The following is a 25,314-nucleotide window of genomic DNA, read 5'->3' on the forward strand; positions in this document are numbered from 1 at the left end:
TGAAGTGACATTGGAATAAAGGGTTCAGACATTTTGCTGGCTTTGACTATAGGTGGCTGTTTTATGAGCCAGATTTTCAGCGTTTTACACAGTCGTGTGGGGAAATTCCAGCCTGGGAATCGATAATGATACACTTAGCACAGGTTGGAAAATGATGACTTTTTGAACTGCACATGTGTTTTTCATAATCCCTGTCTTTCCTGGCTTCTGCCCAAAATGATATCATTCGGATTCTGCATGTCCGTGAGTTTTTTTTTTTTGTTTTTTTTTTAAGGGGAAGCATGAAGGAACAAAAACATTCCTGTGATCATGAGAGCATATCCTCCTGCTCTGTGAAAAGGGGATTCCACACCACAAGCCTAATTGGAAAAGGCGTGAATTGGGAAGTAAGAAGCCATTATTGAAGTGCTTGGCTATGCAGTCTGGATATATATATTCACCAAAGTGCCATTGCGTACACTACACTGGATGAGGACAGCCTTGTGTCCTAGAACTATTTAACAAGTCTGTGTTACATACCGGTAAATCGTTTTCTTTCTCAGTCCCCGGCACCGCAGTACAGTCCAAAGCATTGGGGATACAACACTCGCCTAAACCAGAGGTACATGGTCGTCTTCAGTCTGAGTGACAAATTTTGTGATTGCCAATGGCTGCATAAAATTTGAAGTAGCATATGTGCCATAATTGACTAAATGGAGGTGTATTTTACTCATTTATTTAGTGCCATTAATTCCACACCGTTTTACAGACAGTATAAGCACTGTCCCCGATGGGGTTCACACTCTAAATTCCCTATCAGTATGTCTATGGAGTGTGGGAGGAAACCGGAGAACCCGGAGGAAACGCATGCAAACACGGGGAGAACATACAAACTCCTTGCATATGTTGTCCTTGGTGGGATTTGAACACAGGACCCCAGTGCTAACCACTGAGCCACCATTCTAATCACTGAGCCACCAACTTCCATTCTTGTTTTGAAAAAAAAAAAAGGGTATTCTGCTCTCCTAGCTGCACTCCCGATGACTATACAATGAGCCAGCTATGCCCATAGTTATTAGAGTTACTGAACGCAGAGGAATCCGACTTGTCTGGGGGTGCACAGAATGACATCACGGGCCGCATGGGGCCCCCTGGGCCACAGATTGGGCAACCTTTAGGTCAGAGATGCACATTAGCCAACCGTGCCAATCTGATCTGGTCTGTCTGAACTTTAATGTATGTAAAATAGTCCCTACACTCCTCTGCTGTAGAGAAAAAAGGATCGAGCTTGTTGGATTTTACCCAACCCTGCCAGTGACTGCCACCAGATGGGATGACAGCTATCTCCAGTCTGCAGAACAGTCCATTTTGCTCTTCTAGATAAGCTGCTTTGATCCCACCATCTGACTATCACCAGGCTTGTTCTTGTGGCTGACAACGTCCTGTTTGTGAATGTGGTCAGGAATGTCACAGACCTGTGTTCTCATACAGCGCACACAGTATTTTTCACTCCATCAATCTGCTAATAGCTAAACTTGGCATAGAATGTAAAAGGGTTTTGCCAGAGATACATTTGTAGACTATGGTAAATGTGTGTGACACATGCTTTATTTACTATATGGGAAGAAAGAGAAATATTTATATATGGGAAAACCTAAATATAGGGTTAGGCTGTGTGCACACGCTGCGGATTTTGCTGCGGTTCCGCAGCGGTTTTGGCCGCTGCGGACCCGCAGCAGTTTTTGCTGCGGTGTACAGTACAATGATTCCCTATGGGAATCAAAAACCGCAGTGCAGACGGTGCGGAATTTTCCGCGCGGATTATCTGCGGTTTTCAATCCGCAGAAAGAATTGACATGTCAATTCTTTCTGCGGATTCTCCTGCGGTTTGCCATCTCCTCCATTGAGGAGATGAAAAACCGCAGGGCAAAACCGCAGAGCAATCCGCAGGTAAAACCGCAGGTCTTTTGACCTGCGGTTTCACCTGCGGATTGTACAAAATCCGCGCGGATGAATCCGCACCTTTTCCGCAGCGTGTGCACACAGCCTTATAGTTACTATGTGTCCAGAATCGCTATCCAATGTATCCCCAGCGTTAGACTATTTGTGGTTATTTCTGGTTTAATTCCTTCTAGGGTAGAGAATTAGAGCCTTACAATTGCTATTTTTGATAAATCAGAAAGTCCTTTTTAATAAAATGTGTGGATAAGTAAATGATCGTTTCCATGCAGTGGATGGGGAAGAGGCTTTATTTGTATGATTGTGCTTAGCTCTGCAGAGACTGGCCGTTTTATGATTTATAGAGACATTTATTCCATGGCGCTTTACATGTGATGGGGGAATACATAATAAAAAGCAAGTGCAGTAATCTTGAACAAAAGGAGTCACGACTGGTACAGGAGAAGAGAGGACCCTGCCCGCGAGGGATCAGCCTACAAGGGATGGGTAGGCGAGGGCAGAGCTGGTCGTGCAGCGGTTTGGTGGATCCTGCAGGTCGTAGGGTTGTCGGAAGAGGTCGGTCTTCAGGTTCCTTTGAAGGTTTCCATTTTAGGCTAGAGTCTGATATATTGGGGAAGAGAGTTCAGAGTAGGGGGATGCAGTTCTTTATTATCTATTTAATCAGAATTATAGATGTAACTAAAATTATCTCCCTTCTGTCTATTGAAATCTATGGAGGACTTTGATCCTCTATGTATTGTAAGGTAGCGCTGTCATTCAGATAGGGGACACTCGCTTGGCAGCCAAATAATCAGATCCGGCACGGGTTTGCCATAAAACAATCTCGGTCCATGCAGTTTATTCAGTCATCATAAACCCTCAAAGCAATAGACAGGTCATATCCATATCATAGCGTCCCTGACAGAGCCTCACTCTGTCCAGCCTGTGGTTACGCAATGTCCAGTACTCAGGCTCTTCAGCCTCACAGTTATCTCACCCGGCCAGGGTTATCTCATGACTGCTTCATACGCCACACTGCAAACGTCCATTCCCTCCAGGAAACTATCAGGCACTTGCAGCCATTAAACACAGCCACTCCACGTGCTGTTAGGAAGGTAGACCCATCTCCCAGCGAGATCTTCCAAAACGGACCAACCAGGTCCAGGCATTCTCTCATGTGACCTACCCTGGCCACCTTATATGGTCCGTAGCCACGCCCACCGGGTCACATGGCTATGACCTCATCACAGGTCCTGCAAGCATTCATACATTCTTTAGTATGGCGTTCTAGACCCACCCCTGGGTTGATTTGAAGATGATTGATCCCACCCGTCTCATCAACCATCTGAAGGCTTCTCCCTGTCACATTGGAACGAAAGATCAGCTCTGCTGATCAGCACATAATCAAGCCTCCATCCCAAGGCCACCCACCTTGAGATACATAACGATCCTTTAGCACCCTGCTCCTGTTACCACTCTGGACAAGGCTATCCGTCCGTCCTGGGACACCCACACAGTGTCCCCTAGCGGACACAGTGGTCACTACACCACAGTATTGAAAAAATATGTAAAAGTCCACAGCTGATCCTTAGTGCAGGTGTCGACGACCGTATCCTCTTCATCTGAGGAAATCTGCCCCATTATGCTAATCACACTCTGATCAGAATGTGATCCGACTTTCTTGGAGGTGGAAAGAAAAAAAATCTTCATCTTCTCCATTCAGTCAGTCCGTGCAAATCAGACTGCACTCTGATGTCATCCAAGTGTGGTCTGATGCCTTCTAAGTACCCATAGACACGAATGGGCGAGTGTCATCCGATTATTGGAGGCAAATCCTGCATACTGCAATTTTTATTTTTTCTTTCCTTGGACCATTCGGTTTGCGGGAAAAAAATCACACAATTGCACGGCCTCATTAACATTGGGCAGAATACGCACTCGGACCGCAACTACTATGATCTTCACCTGCCCTTAGGGTTCCAGTAGCAGAACAGGAGGGGTTTGGTCAATCTCTTTACCGTTTTTGAGGCTTACATTATAATATTAGTCTTTTATACCACATTCCAGATATACTAGTATTATTGTAAATGCTGCAGTCAGTAGCAGTGGTACATGGGGAAACGTCACTTACAGGCCTTGTACCGTCAAATGCTGATGAACTCACAATAATTTTATTTTGCAAGCTTCTACAATCAGTTGATTATGTTAAGATTGCCTGTAATATATTGGGAAAAATGTAGAATAATGTTCTGACATTTATACACGTGTTGTACGTCATTTCCATATATTTATATTCATGTGGGTTCACTGGAGGTGAATGTTAGCGATAAGGAGGCTGCATCAATCACCATACAGGGCGACTGCGGTAAAATACAGTATATACAGGACCAGACCCCTGCAGAACAGTATCTGGAGATATTCTTATCAGGAGGTCACAGCTGTGTTCAGGCATTGTTCAGTCTGACAAGACATTTGTCAGGAAATGAGCAGGAACAAGGGATTTAGTGAAGACAATCTGCCTTGAACAATGTGGCCCAGGCAATTTCTTGCACAGACTATTGTAGTACTTTTATTATAACTCCTTATTATTCAGTAAGAAAAACCTCCGACTCCTCAACTTCCCCGACCACAGCACTGGTCACTACTGAGCATGTGCATAAAGTGCAGCACAGATTCATCTCTACTGCGACCCCACAGCACTGGTCACTACTGAGCATGTGCATAAAGTGCAGCGCAGAGTCATCTCTACTATGACTCCACAGCACTGGTCACTACTGAGCATGTGCATAAAGTGCAGCACAGATTCATCTCTACTACGACCCCACAGCACTGGTCACTACTGAGCATGTGCATAAAGTGCAGCGCAGAGTCATCTCTACTATGACTCCACAGCACTGGTCACTACTGAGCATGTGCATAAAGTGCAGCACAGATTCATCTCTACTACGACCCCACAGCACTGGTCACTACTGAGCATGTGCATAAAGTGCAGCGCAGAGTCATCTCACCTCCGACCCCACAGCACTGATCACTACTGAGCATGTACATAAAGTGCAGCACAGATTCACTCACCTAAGAGCCGAGATCTTCAGATCAGGAACAGAACAGACATTTATAGGACACTTCATAACTTTCCCAAATTACTGTGAAAACATTTACAGCACATCGTGCACTGAACTACTGAACCCAATGTGTTATTTATTGTCAGAGTTGGTCTGTCTTATACCGACTCCGACTCTAAATGGACACCGATCTCACTACTCCAACTCCACAGCCCTGATTCCTTCCATTTAAAAATAAATTATATGCAAATGTATGTTATTTATTTTTCTTAAATTGAAGTAATAAAAAGTGATTTTATTTTTTTAATTGATGCTTTTGCCCTGCCCTATTTTTATAGGAATTGTACATATTCATGTAAAATGCTTTCCTTTGACAATCATGGAAACTTTATTTCTTGTTACTGAACACAACACCGAGATGATAATGCGCTTCTTGCGCTAGTCCATTAGTCGATATAGCTAGGGTCACGTGTTCTCTCATGCAGTGTGGTCATTGCTGTCGTTTCCTCTTGTGCCTTTTAGGTTCTGTAACTCTTGTATAAAAGCTAGTCTAAGGAATAACGCCGACGCGTGTCCCTATTGCCGAGCTCCACTATCTTCAGAAGGAACGCTTGCTGTGGACGTCATGAAGAAGATGAAAACGGTCTTTCAGAATTGCGAGGAATGTAAAGAGAAGGTAAGGCTGAAGATCTTGGGCTGAGCCTGCTACTATATGTAATATAGCATACGGCTGATCTTGGTTATCTATGTGAGGCTGGCAATGTATATATAATATAGAGGCAGACTCCACGCTACCATAAGTCTTACTGGTATTCTGTGCTTTTTCTTCAGATCTGCTTGAGTGAAATGAGAGCGCACCTAAACATGTGTCAGCCATATATTTCAAAGTATGGACCTCTAGAAGAGTTAGGGAAGATGACATGCAGGTATGTTCATTGTGACGATGGCATGGTGTGTGTGTTTTTGTTTTGTTTTTCTCGTTCGCCTTATTGGGGGACACAGAGACCTTGAGACCTTGGGTGTATGCTGCTGCCACTAGGAGGCTGACACTATGCACAAAAAAAGGTTAGCTCCTCCTCCGCAGTGTACACCCCACTGACCGGCAGAGAATTCCTCAGTTTAGCTTAGTGTCAGTAGGAGGTGGACACGGGTCTTTTATTAGACCCATATCTACCTCGTCGTGCGTCGTTCCTTTTCAGGTTCTACGGAGGGATACAGAGTGAAAAGTCACATCTGTACTCCCACATGGAGTCTGCAAGTACGGTGTGTACTGCCACCCCGTATCCTTGCAGTTCTCCGCGGCAGGACCAGCCAGACGGACGCCGACACCAAGACGTGCCAGTGACTCCAGGGGTCCTTGTCGCCAGTCTCCCTCCCACTCGCCTACCAGAGCCTGTCGGTTGGATGAGACGCAAGACTTCTTCAGACAGGTAACGGATCGTGGATGGGTGAGTATTTTTTTTTTTTTAATTTATTATTATTATTTATTTATTTACCTGGCTGCCCATTCCCGACGGTCGCCTCTTCAATGGTCACAGGGGAACCCCGGTTGTAGGCGCTGCGGTCGCTCGCAGTCGCCACAAGGCTATAGGCAGCTCAATGTTGCTGGGCATCCCCCCCTTCCCTCCCCCCTTTCTGGGGACAGGGAGCACAGGGTTTTTTCCCATTGGGAGCGACTTGCGACTGCGGCGTCCCACTTTTTGGGACCTCCGCGCCGACCCCCTGCTGACAGGCGGCCGCCGCAACTAATTTAGGCCCCGGCTTCAGTTCGGGCCTACCGCTGCGTCGCGGCCACGCCCCCCGCCCCTTTCTTCTAAGCGGCCTTCTCTCCCGCTCTTCCCAGGCCCTCCCACCGCCTGTCATTCACCTGCCCAGCCTGTTATTGGCTAGAGGGCGGTGAATTGTTAACCCTGCGTGGTGCTCCGCCCTCCCTCCTCTCCTGAATCAGGAAGGCGCCATTTTCCCAGCCTGTTAGCCGGGCACCAGCTATAGCATCTTCTCCAGCTGGTTTTTTCAGGAGGTCTGTCGGCCGGATTTCGCTCTGACCTGCATCCACTGACAGGTCGCAGAGCATCGCTTCTGGGGACACCGGACCGTGAGTAGCTCTGCACTGCAGACTGACCCTTCTCCGCCCTCTGTCCCCCAACCTTCCGGCATTACCTCAGCTTTTCACTATGTCTAACTCTAAGTCTGATCGTACCCGCTCTACCGCCCCCCCCTGCACTTTACTCAAGTACTTTGCATGTTCTTCATGCAATCGCAAACTTCCCTCAGGCCAGTCCACTCCCCTCTGCCTGGATTGTAGCAATCCAATTCAGCCTGACGCCGTCCAGGAGCCATCTGCGGCCCCAGGTGAGAGTGAGCCCCCCATGCCTGGCTGGGCCTCCTCGCTATCTCAATCAGTGGCAGACCTCACCAGGGTGTCTCAGTCCCTGGTGGCCGTTCTTGATAAGTTGCCCCTGGACTCTTCAGCAGGGCCAAGCAGGTCCCAAATTGTTCCATCTGAATCAGCCAGCGGTAGTCGCAAAAGACCCAGGCAAGATTCCCAGCCGGAATCCTCTCCTAGTCCCATCTCACCGCATAGCCCTTCTCACCAGCCTCCCTCTCGGGCCTCCTCTCCCGAGTCAGGGGAAGCGCTTTCGGACAGGTCATCTGAGGGGATTTTAGAGCTGGATTCAGACCAGGATGCAAGCATGAAGGTCACAGTGCAGGACCTCATTGCTGCGATCCATCATACCTTCGATATTGCTGACTCCCCTGCGAAATCCTCAGATCAGGAGGTTTCGTTCAGACGGGCAGAAACTCCCTCCAGGGTTTTTCCTTTCCATTCCGAGTTTGGGAAAATTTTTACCAAGGAAAGAGAGGATCCGACCAGACGCTTTCAAAGAGGAAAACGTCTCGGCATACTCTACCCATTTGCTAAGGAGCTCACGGACAACTGGTCGGCCTCTCCCTCGGTCGATCCGCCCGTGTCCAGGCTATCCAATAACACGGTTCTCCCACTTTCAGGCGTGGCGTCCCTAAAGGATTCTAATGACAGGATTATAGAATCCCTGGCGAAGTCTGCCTTTGAAGCGGCTTCAGCGGCGTTGTGTCCAATCTTTGCTTCATCCTGGGCAGCAAAGGCCATAGCCACGTGGGCAGCCGACCTTCGGCAGGGCATCTTAGATAAGGCGCAACCGGAGCATTTGGCCGATCTCGCCAATCAGATCTCCCCAATCAGATCTCCCATGCTGGGGACTATCTTCTCTCCGCTTCCTTGGATGCTGCATCCTGTGCAGTTCAGGCGTCAAGCAACGTTGTTGCAATTCGACGTACAATTTGGCTAAAGGCATGGCAAGCGGACTTGTCTTCTAAAAAGTCCCTCACTAACCTGCCTTTTCAGGGGGTGCGCCTCTTTGGGTCCCAATTGGACCATATTATTAAGGACGCCACCGGAGGCACGAGTTCACTCCTCCCTCAGTCCAAGCCTCGCAGACCCCCACTAAGGTGTCAGTTTCGACCCTTTCGGACTTTCCGCCGTTTCAATACGGCGGACAACTCCTCCAGCCAACAGAGACCGCAGGCTCGCCAGGAGAGAAAGAAAGTTTCCTTCAGACCCACTCCTTCCTGGCGACCCCACTCCTCCCAGGGCAGTGTCTACTTCAGCATGACTATCATCGGGCACGCGAGGGGCCTTTCCAATTGGGAGGTCGACTTCTTTCCTTCAGGGACGTTTGGCTGGCCGCCGTGGAGGACGCCTGGGTCAGGGAGGTCGTATCCTCAGGATACAAGATAGAGTTCGTCTCTCTCCCACGGGATCGTTTCTTCGAATCCCGGCCTCCAAAGGATCCAGCCTTGATCCCGGGGTTCTCTACGGCTATCGCCGCTCTCCTCAGTTCCGGGGTGATTGTGCCCGTTCCCGAATCGGAGCGCTTCACGGGGTTCTACTCGAACCTGTTTGTAGTGCCGAAAAAAGACGGCGCAGTTCGACCCATCTTGGATCTCAAGCTGCTCAACAAGAGGGTCCGCCTTCGCCACTTCCGCATGGAGTCGCTTCGCTCGGTCATCGCCTCCATGGAGGAGCAGGAATTCATGTGCTCAATAGACATCCAAGATGCCTATTTACATGTTCCAATTTTCTCCGGACATCAGAAGTTCCTGCGCTTTGCGATTCGACAGCACCACTACCAGTTTGTCGCACTGCCCTTCGGTCTTACCACCGCTCCCAGAGTCTTCACGAAGATCATGGCTGCGTTGATGGCTTTGTTAAGAGTCAGAGGCCTCGTTCTTTTCCCGTACCTAGACGATATTCTGATCAAGGCTCCCTTATTCCAACAGGCTCACCAAAGTTTGTCAATCGTCCTGGACACTCTTTCCAATTTCGGGTGGATCGTCAACAGGAAAAAGTCCTGTCTGGTTCCTACCCAACGCCTGGTCTTTCTAGGTCTTCTGTTCGACACTCGTCGGTCAAGGGTCTTTCTCCCACAAGAAAAGATTCTCTCTCTGCAGCAGGAAGTACGATCGCTGCAGACCTCGCGATTCCCATCCCTCCGTACAGCCATGAGGGTCCTGGGAAAGATGGTGGCGGCGATAGAGGCAGTTCCCTTTGCCCAATTTCACGCCAGGCTTCTCCAGCAGGCCATTCTGTCGAAGTGGAACAGGTCGCCTCGGTCCCTGGATCGCCCTGTCCATCTTTCTTACCGGATCAAGCGGTCTCTCAACTGGTGGTTGTCGTCACCTCTCATTCTATCGGGTCGATCCTTCCTTCCCATTCACTGGCAGATAGTAACCACAGATGCCAGTCTCCTCGGTTGGGGTGCTGTGTTCCGCAACCACACTGTTCAGGGTCGATGGTCGGATCGGGAATCAGCACTGCCGATCAACGTTCTGGAGATTCGAGCGATCCATCTTGCTCTGGTCCACTGGGAAAGGCTCCTCAAGGGACTGCCGGTACGGATTCAGACAGACAACGCCACAGCGGTGGCATATGTCAACCGCCAAGGGGGAACACGGAGTGTCTCAGCCCTGGCGGAGGTGTCCAAGATTCTTCGTTGGGCGGAGATTTCCGTTCCGACAATTTCCACGGTTCACATTCCCGGCGTAGACAACTGGGCCGCTGATTTTCTCAGCCGCGAGGGTCTCGCGGCGGGAGAATGGTCCCTACATCCGGAAGTGTTTCATCTGCTCTGCCTTCGGTGGGAACCCCGGATGTAGACCTCATGGCGTCTCGCCTCAACAGGAAAGTCCCACAATTCGTGTCCAGGTCTCGGGACCCTCTGGCAATGGGCGCCGACGCCCTGGCCGTTCCTTGGTCCCAGTTCGAACTTCCCTACCTGTTCCCTCCTCTGCCTCTTCTTCCCAAGCTGTTGAAGAAGATCAAGGCAGAAGGACTTCCGGTCATTCTCATCGCCCCGAATTGGCCCAGAAGGTCTTGGTTCGCGGACATTGTCAACCTTCTCGCGGACGCCCCCTGGAAGCTTCCAGACAGAACAGATCTGCTGTCTCAGGGTCCGATTTGCCACCCCAATTCTCGGCCGCTCAATTTAACGGCGTGGCTGTTGAGACCGAGGTTCTGAAACGAGCAGGATTTTCCGACCACGTAATTCAGACCATGATCCGAGCCAGAAAGCCATCATCTTCCAAGATTTACTACCGTACTTGGAAGGCCTATTTCACTTGGTGTGAGACCAATGACGTCGCGCCCATGTCCTTTTCGCTCCCTTCAGTCCTAGCGTTTCTTCAGGCAGGATTGGATGCGGGGCTTGCCCTCAGTTCCCTGAAGGGTCAAGTTTCGGCGCTGTCCATTCTGTTTCAGAAAACGTTGGCTTCCCGTCCTCAGGTTAAGACCTTTCTTCAGGGCGTGGCTCACACGGTCCCGCCGTACCGGGCGCCCGTGGATCCATGGGATCTTAATCTGGTTCTTGAGGTTCTGCAAGGTCCGCCCTTTGAACCCCTCAGGGATATTTCCCTTTCTCTCCTTTCTTGGAAGGTAGCCTTTCTGGTGGCCATCACCTCCGTCCGGCGCGTGTCAGAATTGGCAGCTCTTTCGTGCCGCTCTCCCTTTCTGGTTCTCCACCAGGATAAGGTAGTTCTGCGGCCTCCGCCCTCGTTCCTTCTGAAGGTGGTGTCCTCGTTTCACCTCAACGAGGATATCGTGCTACCGTCCTTTTTTCCGAATCCAACTCATCCCCGAGAGCGGTCCTTGAACAAGCTGGACCTGGTTAGGGCGGTAAGAGTCTATCTGTCTAGGACGACTTCCTTGCGAAAGACAGAGTCTCTTTTCATTATCCCTGATGGAGCGCGGAAAGGTCACCCGGCGTCAAAGGCCACCATTGCTCGCTGGATCAGATCGGCTATCCTGGAAGCCTACCGTGTTAAGCGTCGCGGAGCCCCTCCGGGTATCAGGGCCCACTCTACTCGGGCAGTGGGTGCCTCCTGGGCGGTGCGCCACAGAGCTTCCGCACTGCAGCTTTGCAAAGCTGCAACATGGTCATCGGTTCACACGTTTGTGAAATTCTACAGAGTCCACACCTACGCTTCGGCGGACGCCAGCCTAGGTAGACGGATTCTGCAGGCCGCGGTGGTGAGTCCGCTGGCCTGATGGAAGTTTGTTTCCCACCCCAGGGACTGCTTTGGGACGTCCCAAGGTCTCTGTGTCCCCCAATAAGGCGAACGAGAAAACAGGATTTTTGGGTTGCTTACCGTAAAATCTGTTTCTCTGAGCCTTCATTGGGGGACACAGCACCCTCCCATGTTTTACAGCACCTGTTCTTACTTTGGTTGAATGGTTACAGTTGAGTTGTTTATGTTGTCAACCTATTCTGTTACTTCTCCTACTGCTTTCTCACTAACTGAGGAATTCTCTGCCGGTCGGTGGGGTGTACACTGCGGAGGAGGAGCTAACCTTTTTTTGTGCATAGTGTCAGCCTCCTAGTGGCAGCAGCATACACCCAAGGTCTCAAGGTCTCTCTGTGTCCCCCAATGAAGGCTCCGAGAAACAGATTTTACGGTAAGCAACCCAAAAATCCTGTTTTTTCTTCCATGATATTAATGTATTTGATTTGAGCTGTAACTTAAAACTTCTTAAACTAAAAAAAAACAAAAAATACAAAAGCAAAATTTTGAACTTGAGAAATATATAAAGTAACACCACAAACTTGCAGTAAATATATTTCCATGTAGCATATTTGGAAGCCTTCAGAATAGTTAGCGGCCCCATTCAGATGCCTCAATAATTTCCATTGTTTAATTTTATTTCACATCCTAAAGCCACATTCACACATTCATTATATGGTCAGTTTTTTACCTCAGTATGTGTAGGCCAAAACCAGGAGTGGGTGATAAATCCAGAAGTGGTGACGTGTTTCTATTAGACTTTTCCTCTGATTGCTCTACTCCTGATTTTACATATACTGATGTAAGATACTGACCAAATACTGAGTGTGTGACTGTGGCCTTATTGTCTTGCCATGTACCCAAGAGCTGTCGCCACACAGCACGGCGGTAAAGCAACTTCGTATTCCTAAATTTCTTCCTTCATCAGTCTCAGTAACATAGGAACACTAGAGAAGACAACATCACAGATACATCGCGCTCCACAGATCTAGAACAGTTATACTGAATGCAAAATACAATGGGGGCATGGAAAATATAGTGAAACGGAGCACAAAGTATGACTCTGCACACGGCTGTGCCACCATACATTTCAGTATTACTCACGTGTGACTTGTGTGTGCAACATGGCTGTTTACCTGACAGCCCAATCACAGCTGTTATACAGCGGTGTGACCGCAAGTGACAGACATGTCACACAAATGTTGTGTAGCCCCCACTAAATTATAGGAGGAGTGAATGACTGCTCTATATGTAAGTGCCGAAGTCTCACTCATCTTTTGCTTTTCAGAGAACAGACCTATGTTTGTCCTTTCTGTCCAGTAGAACTGGATGAAGATGATCTTGTGCAGCATTGCTTTATATATCACGCGTCAGAGAGCCGATTGGTGGTAAGAAATTAAGAAATGTTATTACATAGGGAAAAAAAATGCATATTCCCTTTTGCTGTAGATTAAAGGGCTGTATCATAGATGTAGTGTCATATCTCTCTATATATATATATATATATATATATATATATATATATATATATACACACACACACACACACACCATATTTTTCGGATTATAAGGTGCACCCCAAATTTTGAGGAGAAAAATAGGAAAAAAATTTTTTTTTTTTAGTAAAATGGTAGTGCTTCTTATAATCCATGCGTCTTATTGCTTACCCGGGGTGATGGCTGCGGTGAAGCTGGGTCCCAGGCTTACTGCTGAAGGAGGCAAGAGTTGAGCATTGCTGCAGGAACGGGTATTCCGATGTGCGGCGCACCGCTGTGGGTGTCCGGTGCTTTTGCTACTTGTGTCTGGTGCTGCCCTGCCCTGTGTTCAGCGGTGCTGTGGGGGCTCTGCCGACATTTTCTGAACAGCCAGAGCCCCCGGCAGTTCCATGGTTTCCTCCTATGCGTTGGACTCTGGGAAAATGGGCGGAGATCTCAGCACCAAGATCTACGGAGATGAGATTTCAGCACTGAGACCTCATGTCCCGAGATCTTGGTGCTGAGATCTCCATCTGCGCATGCACCGCTCCCGGCGGCCTTTTTCCCCAGAGTCCAACGCATAGGAGGAAACCATAGAACTGCCGGGGGCTCTGGCCGTTCAGAAAATGTCGGCAGAGCCCCCTCAGCACCACTGGACATCCACAGTGGTGCGTCGATAAGGTATATACGCATTGTAAGACATACCCCCATTTCTCCCCCAAATTTCGGGGAAAAAAGTGCGTCTTATAATCTGAAAAATACGGTATATATCTATCTCAGCTTTTGGATATTTAAAAAGTAATTAAAGCAACACACATGCATTTTATTTTCTTATTTCAGATCTGGACTGATATCACTAATGTAAGTTCTTTGCCCTTAGTAATATACTTACCAGCCACATTCTTCATCTGTTATCAGCGACACTGTGGTCATCTTCTTCAACTTTTTACCTGCCAGATCGCTCCAGTGCTTGCTATGTGAGCTGGATGTCTCTGCTCAATGTAAGTCTATGAGAGCCTGAACAAGGATCTCATAGACTTAGGGTACCGTTACACTTAAAGATGCACCAGCAATCCCGACAACGATACGACCTTGTCAGGATCGCTGGTGCATCGCTACATTATCACTGGTGAGCTGCCAGACAGGCAGCTTCACCAGCGATCAACACCTTCGAGGATGCTGGTATCTGAGGTAAATATCGGGTTACTAAGCGGCGCGCGTCACTTAGTTACCCGATGTGTACCTTAGATACCAGCTTGTTCGCGTCGGGAGCTGCGAGCACGCAGTTTACTAAGGTACACATCGGGTAACTAAGTGACACGCGCCGCTTAGTAACACGATATTTACCTTAGATACCAGGTCCCAGCGCCTGCTTAGAGCGCTGGGAGCGTCGGTGATCGTTGGCTCCCACTGCCACTCTCAGCGATGTGCGCTGGCCAGCTCGAGAGCAACAATCAAAAAATGGTCCAGGACGATCCTGCACGATCAGCGATACCCGGCAGGGGGCCCGGTCGCTTATGTGTGTCACACACAGCGATATCGCTGGCGAGATCCCTGTTGCGTCACAAAATCAGCGATCTCACTAGCGATCTCACTGTGTGTGACGGGGCCTTTACACTTAGAGCTTGTGATCGTTACCTCTGACTTCCGGTCAGTCAGAAGTTGTGGTCACAAGATGGTGGCACTGGGAACAGCTGAAGACTACATCTGGCAAGAATAATGCTAGTGAACTTACATCAGTGGCACCACAACAAAAACAAAAAGCTGGAGTGGTGGTTTTACAGATTGAAAATAAGATATAGATTCTTATAGGGCTAACATACACATTAAAGGAGATCTTGAATAACACTGCACAACAAATTTCAGGGAAGTTCTTGTCCCCTGAGAAAATTTTATTGTATCTTATAGATTTTGATACGCTGAACATGAATATGTGCTCCAAAAGTCTGTATCACGTAAGATTTTTAACCCCTTCATGACGGAGCTATAATATAACTGTATAATACTTACAGTTACCATTTCACGGTAACTGTATATATTATAAAGTGATATGTTGCTGATTTTTAATGGGTTTCATCTTTTATTTATTTATTTTTTAGACGTGTCCAATTTGTCACCTGAGGCCGGGAGGAGACTCCAGTTATAACTCAAGTTTCCATAAGCATCTCCAAGCCAGACACTCAATATACTATGAAAACTACATTGTGAGTAAAATACGTATTCCTAATGTCTGCTTATTGTCTGTCAGTGTGTGTGGGAGTCTCCTGATTATGTCTGGGCCATAAGGAACGTGTGTTTGGAATCCAATTGCCTGATCCTTTTGTTTGGCGAGGGCATACTGTAAGATGCTCGCTGTCCGATGATTCTAGCAACAGTTCTCTCATAGAAAACATAAGAACGCTTGGCTAAGCCAAACATTCCTGTGTATGGGGGAATCGGAATAGAAGCTGGAACTGAACAGTAGATCAGCTGCCAGTTATCTAATGTGTAGGCTCCGCTTTGGAAAAGCGAAAATATCTACAACACCAAACCAGTTCTTGGTAAGGTTTGTGAGTACAGATGCCACTGGTATAGTCTATAGAATTAACTGCTTAATGACCGCCAATGCGGCGTCCGCTAAGGTTAGGTGCACATGGGTCAGTAAGCTCTGCCGGTTGGACGCTGCGTACTTGGACAAGGCGTCCGCTAATTATTCCAGCAAGTTTTACATTCAAAAAGTCAAATGGCGCTCCTTCCCTTCCGAGCCCTGCTCTCAAACAGTAGACTTTCCCCCAAATAAGGTATTGGCGCACTCAGGGAAAATTGCACAACACATTTTGTGGTCCATTTTCTATTTTTACCCTTGTGAAAATAAAAAAGTTTGGGTCTAAATTATATTTTTTGTGAAACTAATGAAATGTTCATTTTTTTCCTTCCACATTGCTTCAGTTCCTGTGAAGCAAATGAAGAGTAAATAAATGTCTCGAATCTGGTTTTGAGCACCTGGACTGGTGCAGTTTTTAGAATGGTGTCACTTTTGGGTACTTTCTGTCATGTAGACCCCTCAAAGTCACTTCCAGTGTTATGGGGTCCAAAAAAAAAATGGTTTTGTAAATTTTGTTGGAAAAATGAGAAATCGCTGGTCAACTTTTAACCCTTATAACTTCCTAACAAAAAAAAATTGTTTCAAAGATTGTGCTGATGTAAAGTAGACATGTGGGAAATGTTGTTTATGAACTATTTTGTGTGAGATGACTTTCTGATTTAATTAAAGGTTTGGAAATTGCAACATTTTTACCAAATTTCCTCCCCCCCCCCCCCCCCCCCTTCACCCCAAATAAACGCAAGTCATATCAAAGAAATTTTACCTCCATCATAAAGTATAATATGTCATGAAAAAACAGTCTCCGAATCAATGGGAAGCGTTCCATAGTTATAAGGTGACGCTGGTCAAAATTGTCAAATTTGGCTTGGCCCGTAAGGTCAAAATTGGCCCGGTCATTAAGAGGCTAAAGGGTTTTTCACACAGTGATGCCAGATGTTTATGCTCAGATTGAAAAAACCCCAGTTGGTTATAGATCTGGGATATTTCCCTGAACTTGCAAAACCTTCTGATACTTGGTACACATGGTATAAGGTAGTAGTATTTCCATAGCCGTAGGGTGTGACAGGTACTCGAGAGCTTATTTGTGTGCTCTGTCTAACCTATTGGCCTTTTACATCTTCTCTTATTGCATTTAATATTTTTACCACTAGGTGTCAATTCACTATATTGCATTGCATGGCCCTGGAGTTTTGTGCTCTTTTGTTGGCATAATTTCCCTTAACTTAACATGGTACTTATGTTATAATTTGATTTCTGTAGCCTGAATGCAAAATTACACCAGCCATGTAAAATCTCTGTACAGATACAGAGTGCGCAATATGGATGACACAATGACAGAATACGCAGGCCTGAAGAGTACGAGTACTCATGGCGAAAGACAGGACTGATTACATCATTATTATTTCCTTATTAATGGCAAGTTTCTAGCATTTAGTTGAAATGCACAAAACCTTGAACGGTTACTTCGGCAATTTATGGGGGTACCGACCTCACCAATAACATGTCAGATTTTATACCAGAATATAAAAAGTAAATCAAAATATATGGATTGAAGAAAGAATATACAGAAGATGGAATTAGCTGAGCAGTATATGATTAAACCAGTCCAGCGGAATACTGATCTAATACAGCAGAGTCTGAGATACACCATTACATGGTAACTGTATATATTATAAAGTGATATATTATTGAAGTTGTCCTATGTAGGCAGTGTCCATAAACATTTTGTATAGGGTGGATTTCTTGCTAGAACCTTGGGGTGTATATTCTTACAGATACCACTCAGTGCCATTCTCTAAAGTACAACTCAGAGGTGCCGTCGCCCTAGGGCATCACTAATATAAGGTAATGGAGGAGAAACAACAACTGATGGTGTGGTGCTAAGTGCAGGATAAATGGAGAGGCATGCCAACATGGTCATGGGGTGTCGTAGGCCATCGTCCCATCAGAGACCATGGAGATGAAATGAATGGAGACTTAATAGACACCTTTGGCCTAAGTTTGTTGAATGAAGGCCCATGGACACATTGAACTTGTGTGCTTGGATCTCTTATGGCACTTATAGTACATACATATATATGCACTGCAGGTACACGCTGAAAAGTCCCTGTGTTTTGTTCCAACACATGCTTACAATCTTTTGTGTTTTTCTCTTAGGATATAAACATTGTGGAAGAGGCGCTTATTGAAAGAGTACTAGATCTATCTCTGATACACTACATGAGGCATTCAGACACCTCTTAAGCATCCTCGGGACAGAAGATCATCAGTATGGAGTGTAGGAGGAGAGTTGCTGATGTGCTTGATGGTTTACAGTTGAAGATTACTCTTCTTTTTCAAAACCTGATGTTTAGACTACAGCGTAAAATATATTTTATTGTAGGTAATTCTGCTGGGCGGACTATTACTTGCTGTCCTGGAACTGTTATATGACACTTTTCAGTCAATGAACATAGTTCACCATATTTTCAAGTGTCCTTTGCCGTTTTGGCATGCTGTGACTTGTCGTTACACCTGAAGAATTGCAGTTTTACAGTTTGGAGTAATGCTTTGTTCACATGCTACATCAGATAAGTGCACTGTTAGTAAAGTGACACCCGTAACGCAACTAACTCAGAAAATTGTCAGGCGGAAGATGGATCTACAGAACGATCAGTAGAACAAGTGTGTGTGTAACTGGAAGGACAAGATGGAAGGTGTCACGTAGGGGCAACCACTACCATGAAAACTAAAGAATGTAAAGATCTTTTAGGGTCTGATCTAATACAATGTTTCCTGAAATGTTGGCATATGCTAGGCCAGCGATGTGACCACATTGTAAGAAATATTGCTTACCCTTAGGGATTGAAGGAAGTGTCAAACAGTCTGATGAAATGTCAAAACAGTCGTAAAACAAAAATATGGATTTTTTTTTTCTACTGCATGCTATGTAAGAAGAAATAACCATAAACCAAAGCCAGCTAGCCTGGTGGAGCCAGCTAGCCTGGTGGAGCCAGCTCACAATGAATGGACCGAGTATGGTGTGACCACTATAGTTCCTACAGTGCCTTGCGAAAGTATTCGGCCCTCTGGAAATTTTCAACCTTTTCCCACATATCATGCTTCAAACGTAAAGATACCAAATGTAAATTTTTGGTGAAGAATCAACAAGTGGAACACAATTGTGAAGTTGATCGAAATGTTTTGGTTATTTTAAATTTTTTTGGAAATTCAAAAACTGAAAAGTGGGGCGTGCAATATTATTCGGCCCCTTTACTTTCAGTGCAGCAAACTCACTCCACAAGTTCATTGTGGATCTCTGAATGATCCAATGTTGTCCTAAATGTCTAATGATAAATATAATCCACCTGTGTGTGTAATCAAGTCTCCGTATAAATGCACCGCTCTGTGATAGTTTCAGGGTTCTGTTTGAAGCACAGAGAGCATCATGAAGACCAAGGAACACAACAGACAGGTCCGTGATACTGTTGTGGAGAAGTTTAAAGCCAGATTTGGATACAAAATGTTTTCCAAAACTTTAAACATCCCAAGGAGCACTGTGCAAGCGATCATATTGAAATGGAAGAAGTATCATACCACTGCAAATCTACCAAGACCTGGCCGTCCCTCTAAACTTCTCAAACAAGGAGAAGACTGATCAGAGATGCAGCCAAGATGCCTATGATCACTCTGGATGAACTGCAGAGATCTACAGCTGAGGTGGGACAGTCTGTCCATAGGACAACAATCAGTCATACACTGCACAAATCTGGCCTTTATGGAAGAGTGGCAAGAAGAAAGCCATTTCTCAAAGATATCCATAAAAAGTGTAATTTAAAGTTTGCAACAAGCCACCTGAGAGACACCAAATGTGGAAGAAGGAGCTCTGGTCAGATGAAACCAAAATCGAACTTTTGGCAACAATGCCAAACGATATGTTTGGCGTAAAGGCAACACAGCTCATCACCCTGAACACACCATCCCCACTGTCAAATATGGTGGTGGCAGCATCATGGTTTGGGCCTGCTTTTCTTCAGCAGGGACAGGGAAGATGGTTAAAATTGATGGGAAGATGGATGGAGCCAAATACAGGACCATTCTTGAAGAAAACCTGTTGGAGTCTGCAAAAGACCTGAGACTGGGACGGACATTTGTCTTCCAACAAGACAATGATCCCAAACATAAAGCAAAATTTACAATAGAATGGTTCACAAATAAACGTATCCAGGTGTTAGAATGGCCAAGTCAAAGTCCAGACCTGAATCCAATCGAGAATCTGTGGAAAGAGCTGAAAACTGCTGTTCACAAACTATCTCCATCAAACCTCACTGAGCTCGAGCTGTTTGCCAAGGAAGAATGGGCAAGAATTTCAGTCTCTCGATGTACAAAACTGATAGAGACATACCCCAAGCGACTTGTAGCTGTAATCGCAGCAAAAGGTATCGCAACAAAGTATTACGTTAAAGGGGCCGAATATTATTGCATGCCCCACTTTTCAGTATTTGAATTTCAACAAAAATTTAAAATAACTAATAAATTTCATTCAACTTCACAATTGTGTCCCACTTGTTGTTGATTCTTCACCAAAAATTTACATTTGGTGTCTTTATGTTTGAAGCATGATATGTGGGAAAAGGTTGAAAAGTTCCAGGGAGCCGAATACTTTCGCAAGGCATTGTAAATGGGATTGGTATCACATGACTATGATAAAAAAATAAGTGTTCATTATAAAGGGACACAAAATCTATAGAGAATTCTGTCCCGCTGCTATCCCGTGTATGAATATATGTATGCTGTGCAGACTAATCACAGCTTAGGAAGGCCATTATATAAAATCTATTATATAACCACATAATGGCAATGTTTCACCGGACATGCCCTCCTCTCACGATCCATACTTCCTCCTACATATATCTGCCTGTGTGTGGAAACAATATATTAGTAAGGCTTTTAATAAGAGACATTGGTGTTCTTTAGGTTTAGTTTTACTGTACATGGACAGCAGTAATATAATTTTTTTGAGTCTTTTTTTTTTTTCTTATTTTGTGCTGATGTTGGTATTTTTTGGTTATGGGATTGGATGTGTTTTTCTGAATATATATTGCTTTGTTAATTTTAATTTTTTTGTATAATTGTTCCATGTCTACCTTTCCATGGAAAATGGGCTGCTTAGTGCAGTTCCTGCATTGTGGATAAGATTTTCCGAAAATGTCATACACGAGCTGCAGATTTTTCATTCCATTTGCTGCAGATTTTCATGACTGCCGTTTGCGGTAAATCCGCCACATAATCCACCGCATTCACACTACCATAGTAGGATGTTCGAAATTAGTTTAGTTGGATATCCTTTTTATGATGTGGACATACATGTCACTCTTTCATCTGATACCTACCAATTATTTTACTGGTTTTGTCTGCTCGACATTGTCTCTGTTCACCAGTACCTGCCATTAGTATTCATCTATCATTATTTTCGCCATCCTATAGCCTACACTAGTATTGGAAGGAGCCATTATGAGAAGGTACATTGCGTTACTTTTTCTATGGAGGTGTTTGAGCACTGGAGAATGGATACTTCTCTTAAAAAAAGTTCATTATTATGTATGGGTAGTAATATAGGTGCAATGAGTGCGTGCTAACCTTTCCTTTACTATTATTGTATTTGAATCTGATGGACATGTAAAAAAAAAAATATATACATTCCAGTATCACAAATAGTCCACAAAGTCCGTAGTGCTATCTGTAGAGTCCATGGCTTCTATACAACAGTGCTTCTATGTAATTTGCACGATCAGCCTGCATTGTAATCAGTCTGCGTAATAACCATGACTATTAGGCCGGGATCACACTACCGTGTGTAATGTGAGAGACTCGCATGAGTCTCTCGGATCAACACCCAGCGTTGCCGACGACACTCGACCGGCGCTGCGGCTGCATAGAAATATATGAAGCCACAAAATTCGGTCCTGAGTGCCGGATGTTGATGTGAGAGACTTGTGCGAGTATCTTGCATCACACACTTTAGTGTGATCCCGGCCTTAAGGTCACATACTGTGAACTATGATATGTAGGATGTATACATGTGTCATACACACAGGTACATACAGCGTGAACACACAGTTGACCTGTGGTACCTTTGTTGCTAATTTGAACTAACGAGGGCCTTTGATCCTATGATCAGGTAGTAAGGTAGAGTGTTCCTTAAGGCTCATTCAGACATCAGTATTTGGTCAGTATTTTGCATCAGTGTTTGTATGCCAAAGCCAGGAATGGAACTTAGCAAGAAAAAATATAATTGAAAAACTGACTCCTGTTCTTTGTTTTGGAGACACTCCTGGTTTTGGCATACAAATACTGATGAAATACTGATCAGTATTTTTGATGTGTGAAAGAGGCCTTACCGATGTAGACAGGAGCCGTCATGGCAGAACAAATTGGTGCAATTGATTCATTAAGTGTTTCCCTCATTCAGAAATTCCTTTTGTTGCAGCTAGAACAGGCTGGTGTCCAGAAACGTGGACTCTTGGCCTTTTTCCAGCAGTAACCTCTTACAGTGTGGCCTGTTTACTGTTCTGTGCCTGCACCCAAGCCTTTACCAAAGTGCCATACCTTAAATCATCCACATGTTAGAAGTTGGGCATTAGTAAACCATGCATAGAGTGAAAGAGGTCGTCCAACTTTTTCAAAAATGTCAAGGTTGGTTATAAACCAATAATATGGGGCATAGTCACACACTTACCACCGTGGATCCAGCGCTGGCCGCTCCGGTGGTCTGCATAAAAACGATGATGCCCCATTCTTTCGTCACCTGTCCATTGAAGATTGTGTTCACTGTGATTGACTGCAGCGGTCAGGTAACTAGAACAAGGACGTCTGATATTTATAAGATTGAATACATTTGTAAGATTTTTGTACAGATGTCCCCTGCTTTCCTGGCTGATCCTCTTTCACCTCTCAAAACATTAAGTAATTTTGGGGGGATGAATATGAGTAAACATGAGTGCCATTTTAAGGGCTGCAGACGATCAATAGATTTATGATTCAGGTCTACGGATTTTATAGCTATATAATTGTGATGGAAAAACGTACAAGCAGATGTTGATGACACGGACCGGTAATTCTCTCTTCTTGTAGGACTCGGGTGTAGACAGGCTTATTACTAAGCATGTGTGCCTTTATTATTAACCCCTTAGTGACCCGGCCACATTTTTGAAATCTCACCAGTGTCATTTTATGTGATAATAAATCTGGAACGCTTCCATAAATCCCAGCGATTTTGTCATTTTTTGTTTTTTCATGACACATTATACTTTATGATAGCGGTATATTTAGGGCGATTTGTTTTGCGTTTATTTATAAAAAAAAAAATCACAAACTTGACATAAATGTAAAAAAAAAGGTGCTTTTTTTTTTTTTATTTGAATAATTATCCCTTTAATCCAGATAGTCATTCAACAGCAAAACATTAATAAATAACATTTATCACATGTCTGCTTTACATTGGCACCATTTGTAAAATGTTATTTTATTTTGTTAGCATTTTAGGAGGTTTAAAAGTGTAGCAGAAATTTTTCATTTTCCCAAGGAAATTTACAAAATCATTTTTTTTATGGACCTATCCAGGTTTGATGTGGCTTTGGGGGTCCTATATATTGGGAACCCCCCAAAAATGATACCTTTTTAAAAACCGCACCCCTTAACATTCTAAAAACTGTTGTCTGGTAGTTTATTAACCCATCAGGTGCTTTTCAAGAATTAATTCAAAGTGGCATGACAGGAATGAAAAACTGATTTTTACCACCTAAATCTCGCTAACGTCTGTACATGTTACTGTATCCGGCAGACTCTAAGGCCGCTATTTGGGTGTGAATTGCCATCGCAAACATCAGAACCACACAATCATGATCTCAGGGTGACGATGGGGATAAAGAGGGAGCCCTCACACTCTGTTAATAATTTATATGATGTAGTCATTGACAGCAGCATTAAGGAGATAAACAGATATGGACGGTGACAACACTGACCGTTCGCGATACAGCAAGTTGTCAGCTATAGTGGACAGCCGGCAGCTGCTGGATTGTCACCTGTATAGGGAAACTGTTCTCTTATAGCTCCGGTTAGTAAAAAGACGTATTGGCTGTCATTAAGGGGATAATAATCTATTACTAAGATGAAACATTGAACCATGAACCATAACCTGTTGGCTCTTTTACAGATGTGAGCTCATTCTTTTGTCTTATTTACCATGATCCACCTTGGCTGTCTTTATACACGACAGGGTTGAAGCTTGTGGTAAGTTAACCACAAGCACCGGTCTCGGTATAAACTGAAAAAGAATCAGAATTTTACTCGTAATTCTGTATTGTCCAGTAATCACTGCTTTGCTTCTTCTAATGGGTTCAGTGCCTTCTTCTTCCCATAGGAGGCGCTGCATGCATTCATTTTTTTTTTTTGGTCTCTTGCATTCATGCTATCTCTACAAAGAGATCCTGTTATGATGCCAAAGGAGGACGGACATTTTACAAAATTAGGGCTGGAGAGCGATGTGTTGCAGCTTTAAAATATCACAGACCGGCTGCATAAATGTTTTTGGTCACACACCGTTACTGGTATTGTGATGTTGCTGTGTACCCCTGGCCTGACTGCAGGGTGCCATCTGCTTGCGCTTCGATATTTACCTTGAATGCAGGTAAATCTCAATATAAGAACCCATTCCAGGACTATGTAACCTATGGCTCTACAGCACGGCCTGCGACCGGGAAAACCATAACTGAGGTTTGTAAGGACAGCATTGGCGGCAGTTCAAGGCCAACATTGGATTTTTCATATAGTAAATATGCACATTACAAATCTGGTCACATCTTGGGTTTTATAAGCCATTTCATACAGTAGTTTCAGAATGATGCCTATAATATGCCTTCTATTTTCCACTATCATTAAAAGTACTGTATTTTGTATATGGTTTTTCTACAGTCTTAATTCCCATTTCTTATAATAAAGATGTTTTGAAAAATGTGGTGTTTTGATTGTGATTACTTCACTTTTACTCTTTGGGAATTTGTAAATGTCATTCAACAAGCAATTTGGACAACCTTCAGTCCCACTGAGATGACTGTACGATGTTTATGTGCAGCATTTACACAAGTAAGGTACAATCAACTCATTGGGAATGATTGTAGATGCATGACGAAAAATGATAAAAAGCTTCCAGAAACGTCTGTACAACACCAGTGCATTTTGAACCTTAACTTTTCGTTCACATCATGCTGGATGCAAGATCTTACAGTTTGAATCACGTTGGTGTCGTACAGACGTGTCTGGAAACTTTTTAGAATTTTTAATCATCAATAAAGGAGGAACATTTCAACTACGCGTTGTGGACAATTGATGCTGGTAAACTATGAATGCTACAAACTTAACCCGTGCATTTAGACCACGGGCCTTCACGTCTGTGCAGTTACTTTACTCCACTAGCGGTAAGAACACTTACTCTATTTTTATTCTATACAGATGTGCAGTACTGTGCAAAAGTTTTAGTCAGGTGTGGGGAAAAAAAATGCCACAAAGTAAGAATACTTTTAAAAATCGAAGTGTTAAAAAAAATAAATCATTAACAAATTGTTCATTCACTTCAAACGAGAAATCTTAATTTAGTTGCCTTCAAAAAAGCATCAATTCTTTCAGGGACACTTACACATGT

At 44.8% G+C, this 25,314-nt stretch overlaps 1 protein-coding gene across 1 annotated transcript in view; it reads left to right on the forward strand.

Moving 5' to 3' along the window:
• The window catches only part of RNF125 (ring finger protein 125), a 32,511-nt gene extending 7,883 nt beyond the window's left edge, over positions 1-24,628 (forward strand). Inside the window, 5 exon segments of the mRNA XM_073583715.1 lie at positions 5,502-5,655; positions 5,811-5,905; positions 12,865-12,964; positions 15,151-15,255; positions 17,793-24,628. Of these exon segments, the coding sequence (XP_073439816.1) occupies positions 5,502-5,655; positions 5,811-5,905; positions 12,865-12,964; positions 15,151-15,255; positions 17,793-17,879 (541 nt within the window). The 3' untranslated portion in view covers positions 17,880-24,628.
• The last annotated feature ends 686 nt before the right edge of the window (positions 24,629-25,314 follow it).

This window comes from Dendrobates tinctorius, unplaced genomic scaffold (genome assembly GCF_039654945.1).
Source record: "Dendrobates tinctorius isolate UK_male_01 unplaced genomic scaffold, ASM3965494v1 ptg000081l, whole genome shotgun sequence".
NCBI classification, from domain to species: domain Eukaryota; kingdom Metazoa; phylum Chordata; class Amphibia; order Anura; family Dendrobatidae; genus Dendrobates; species Dendrobates tinctorius.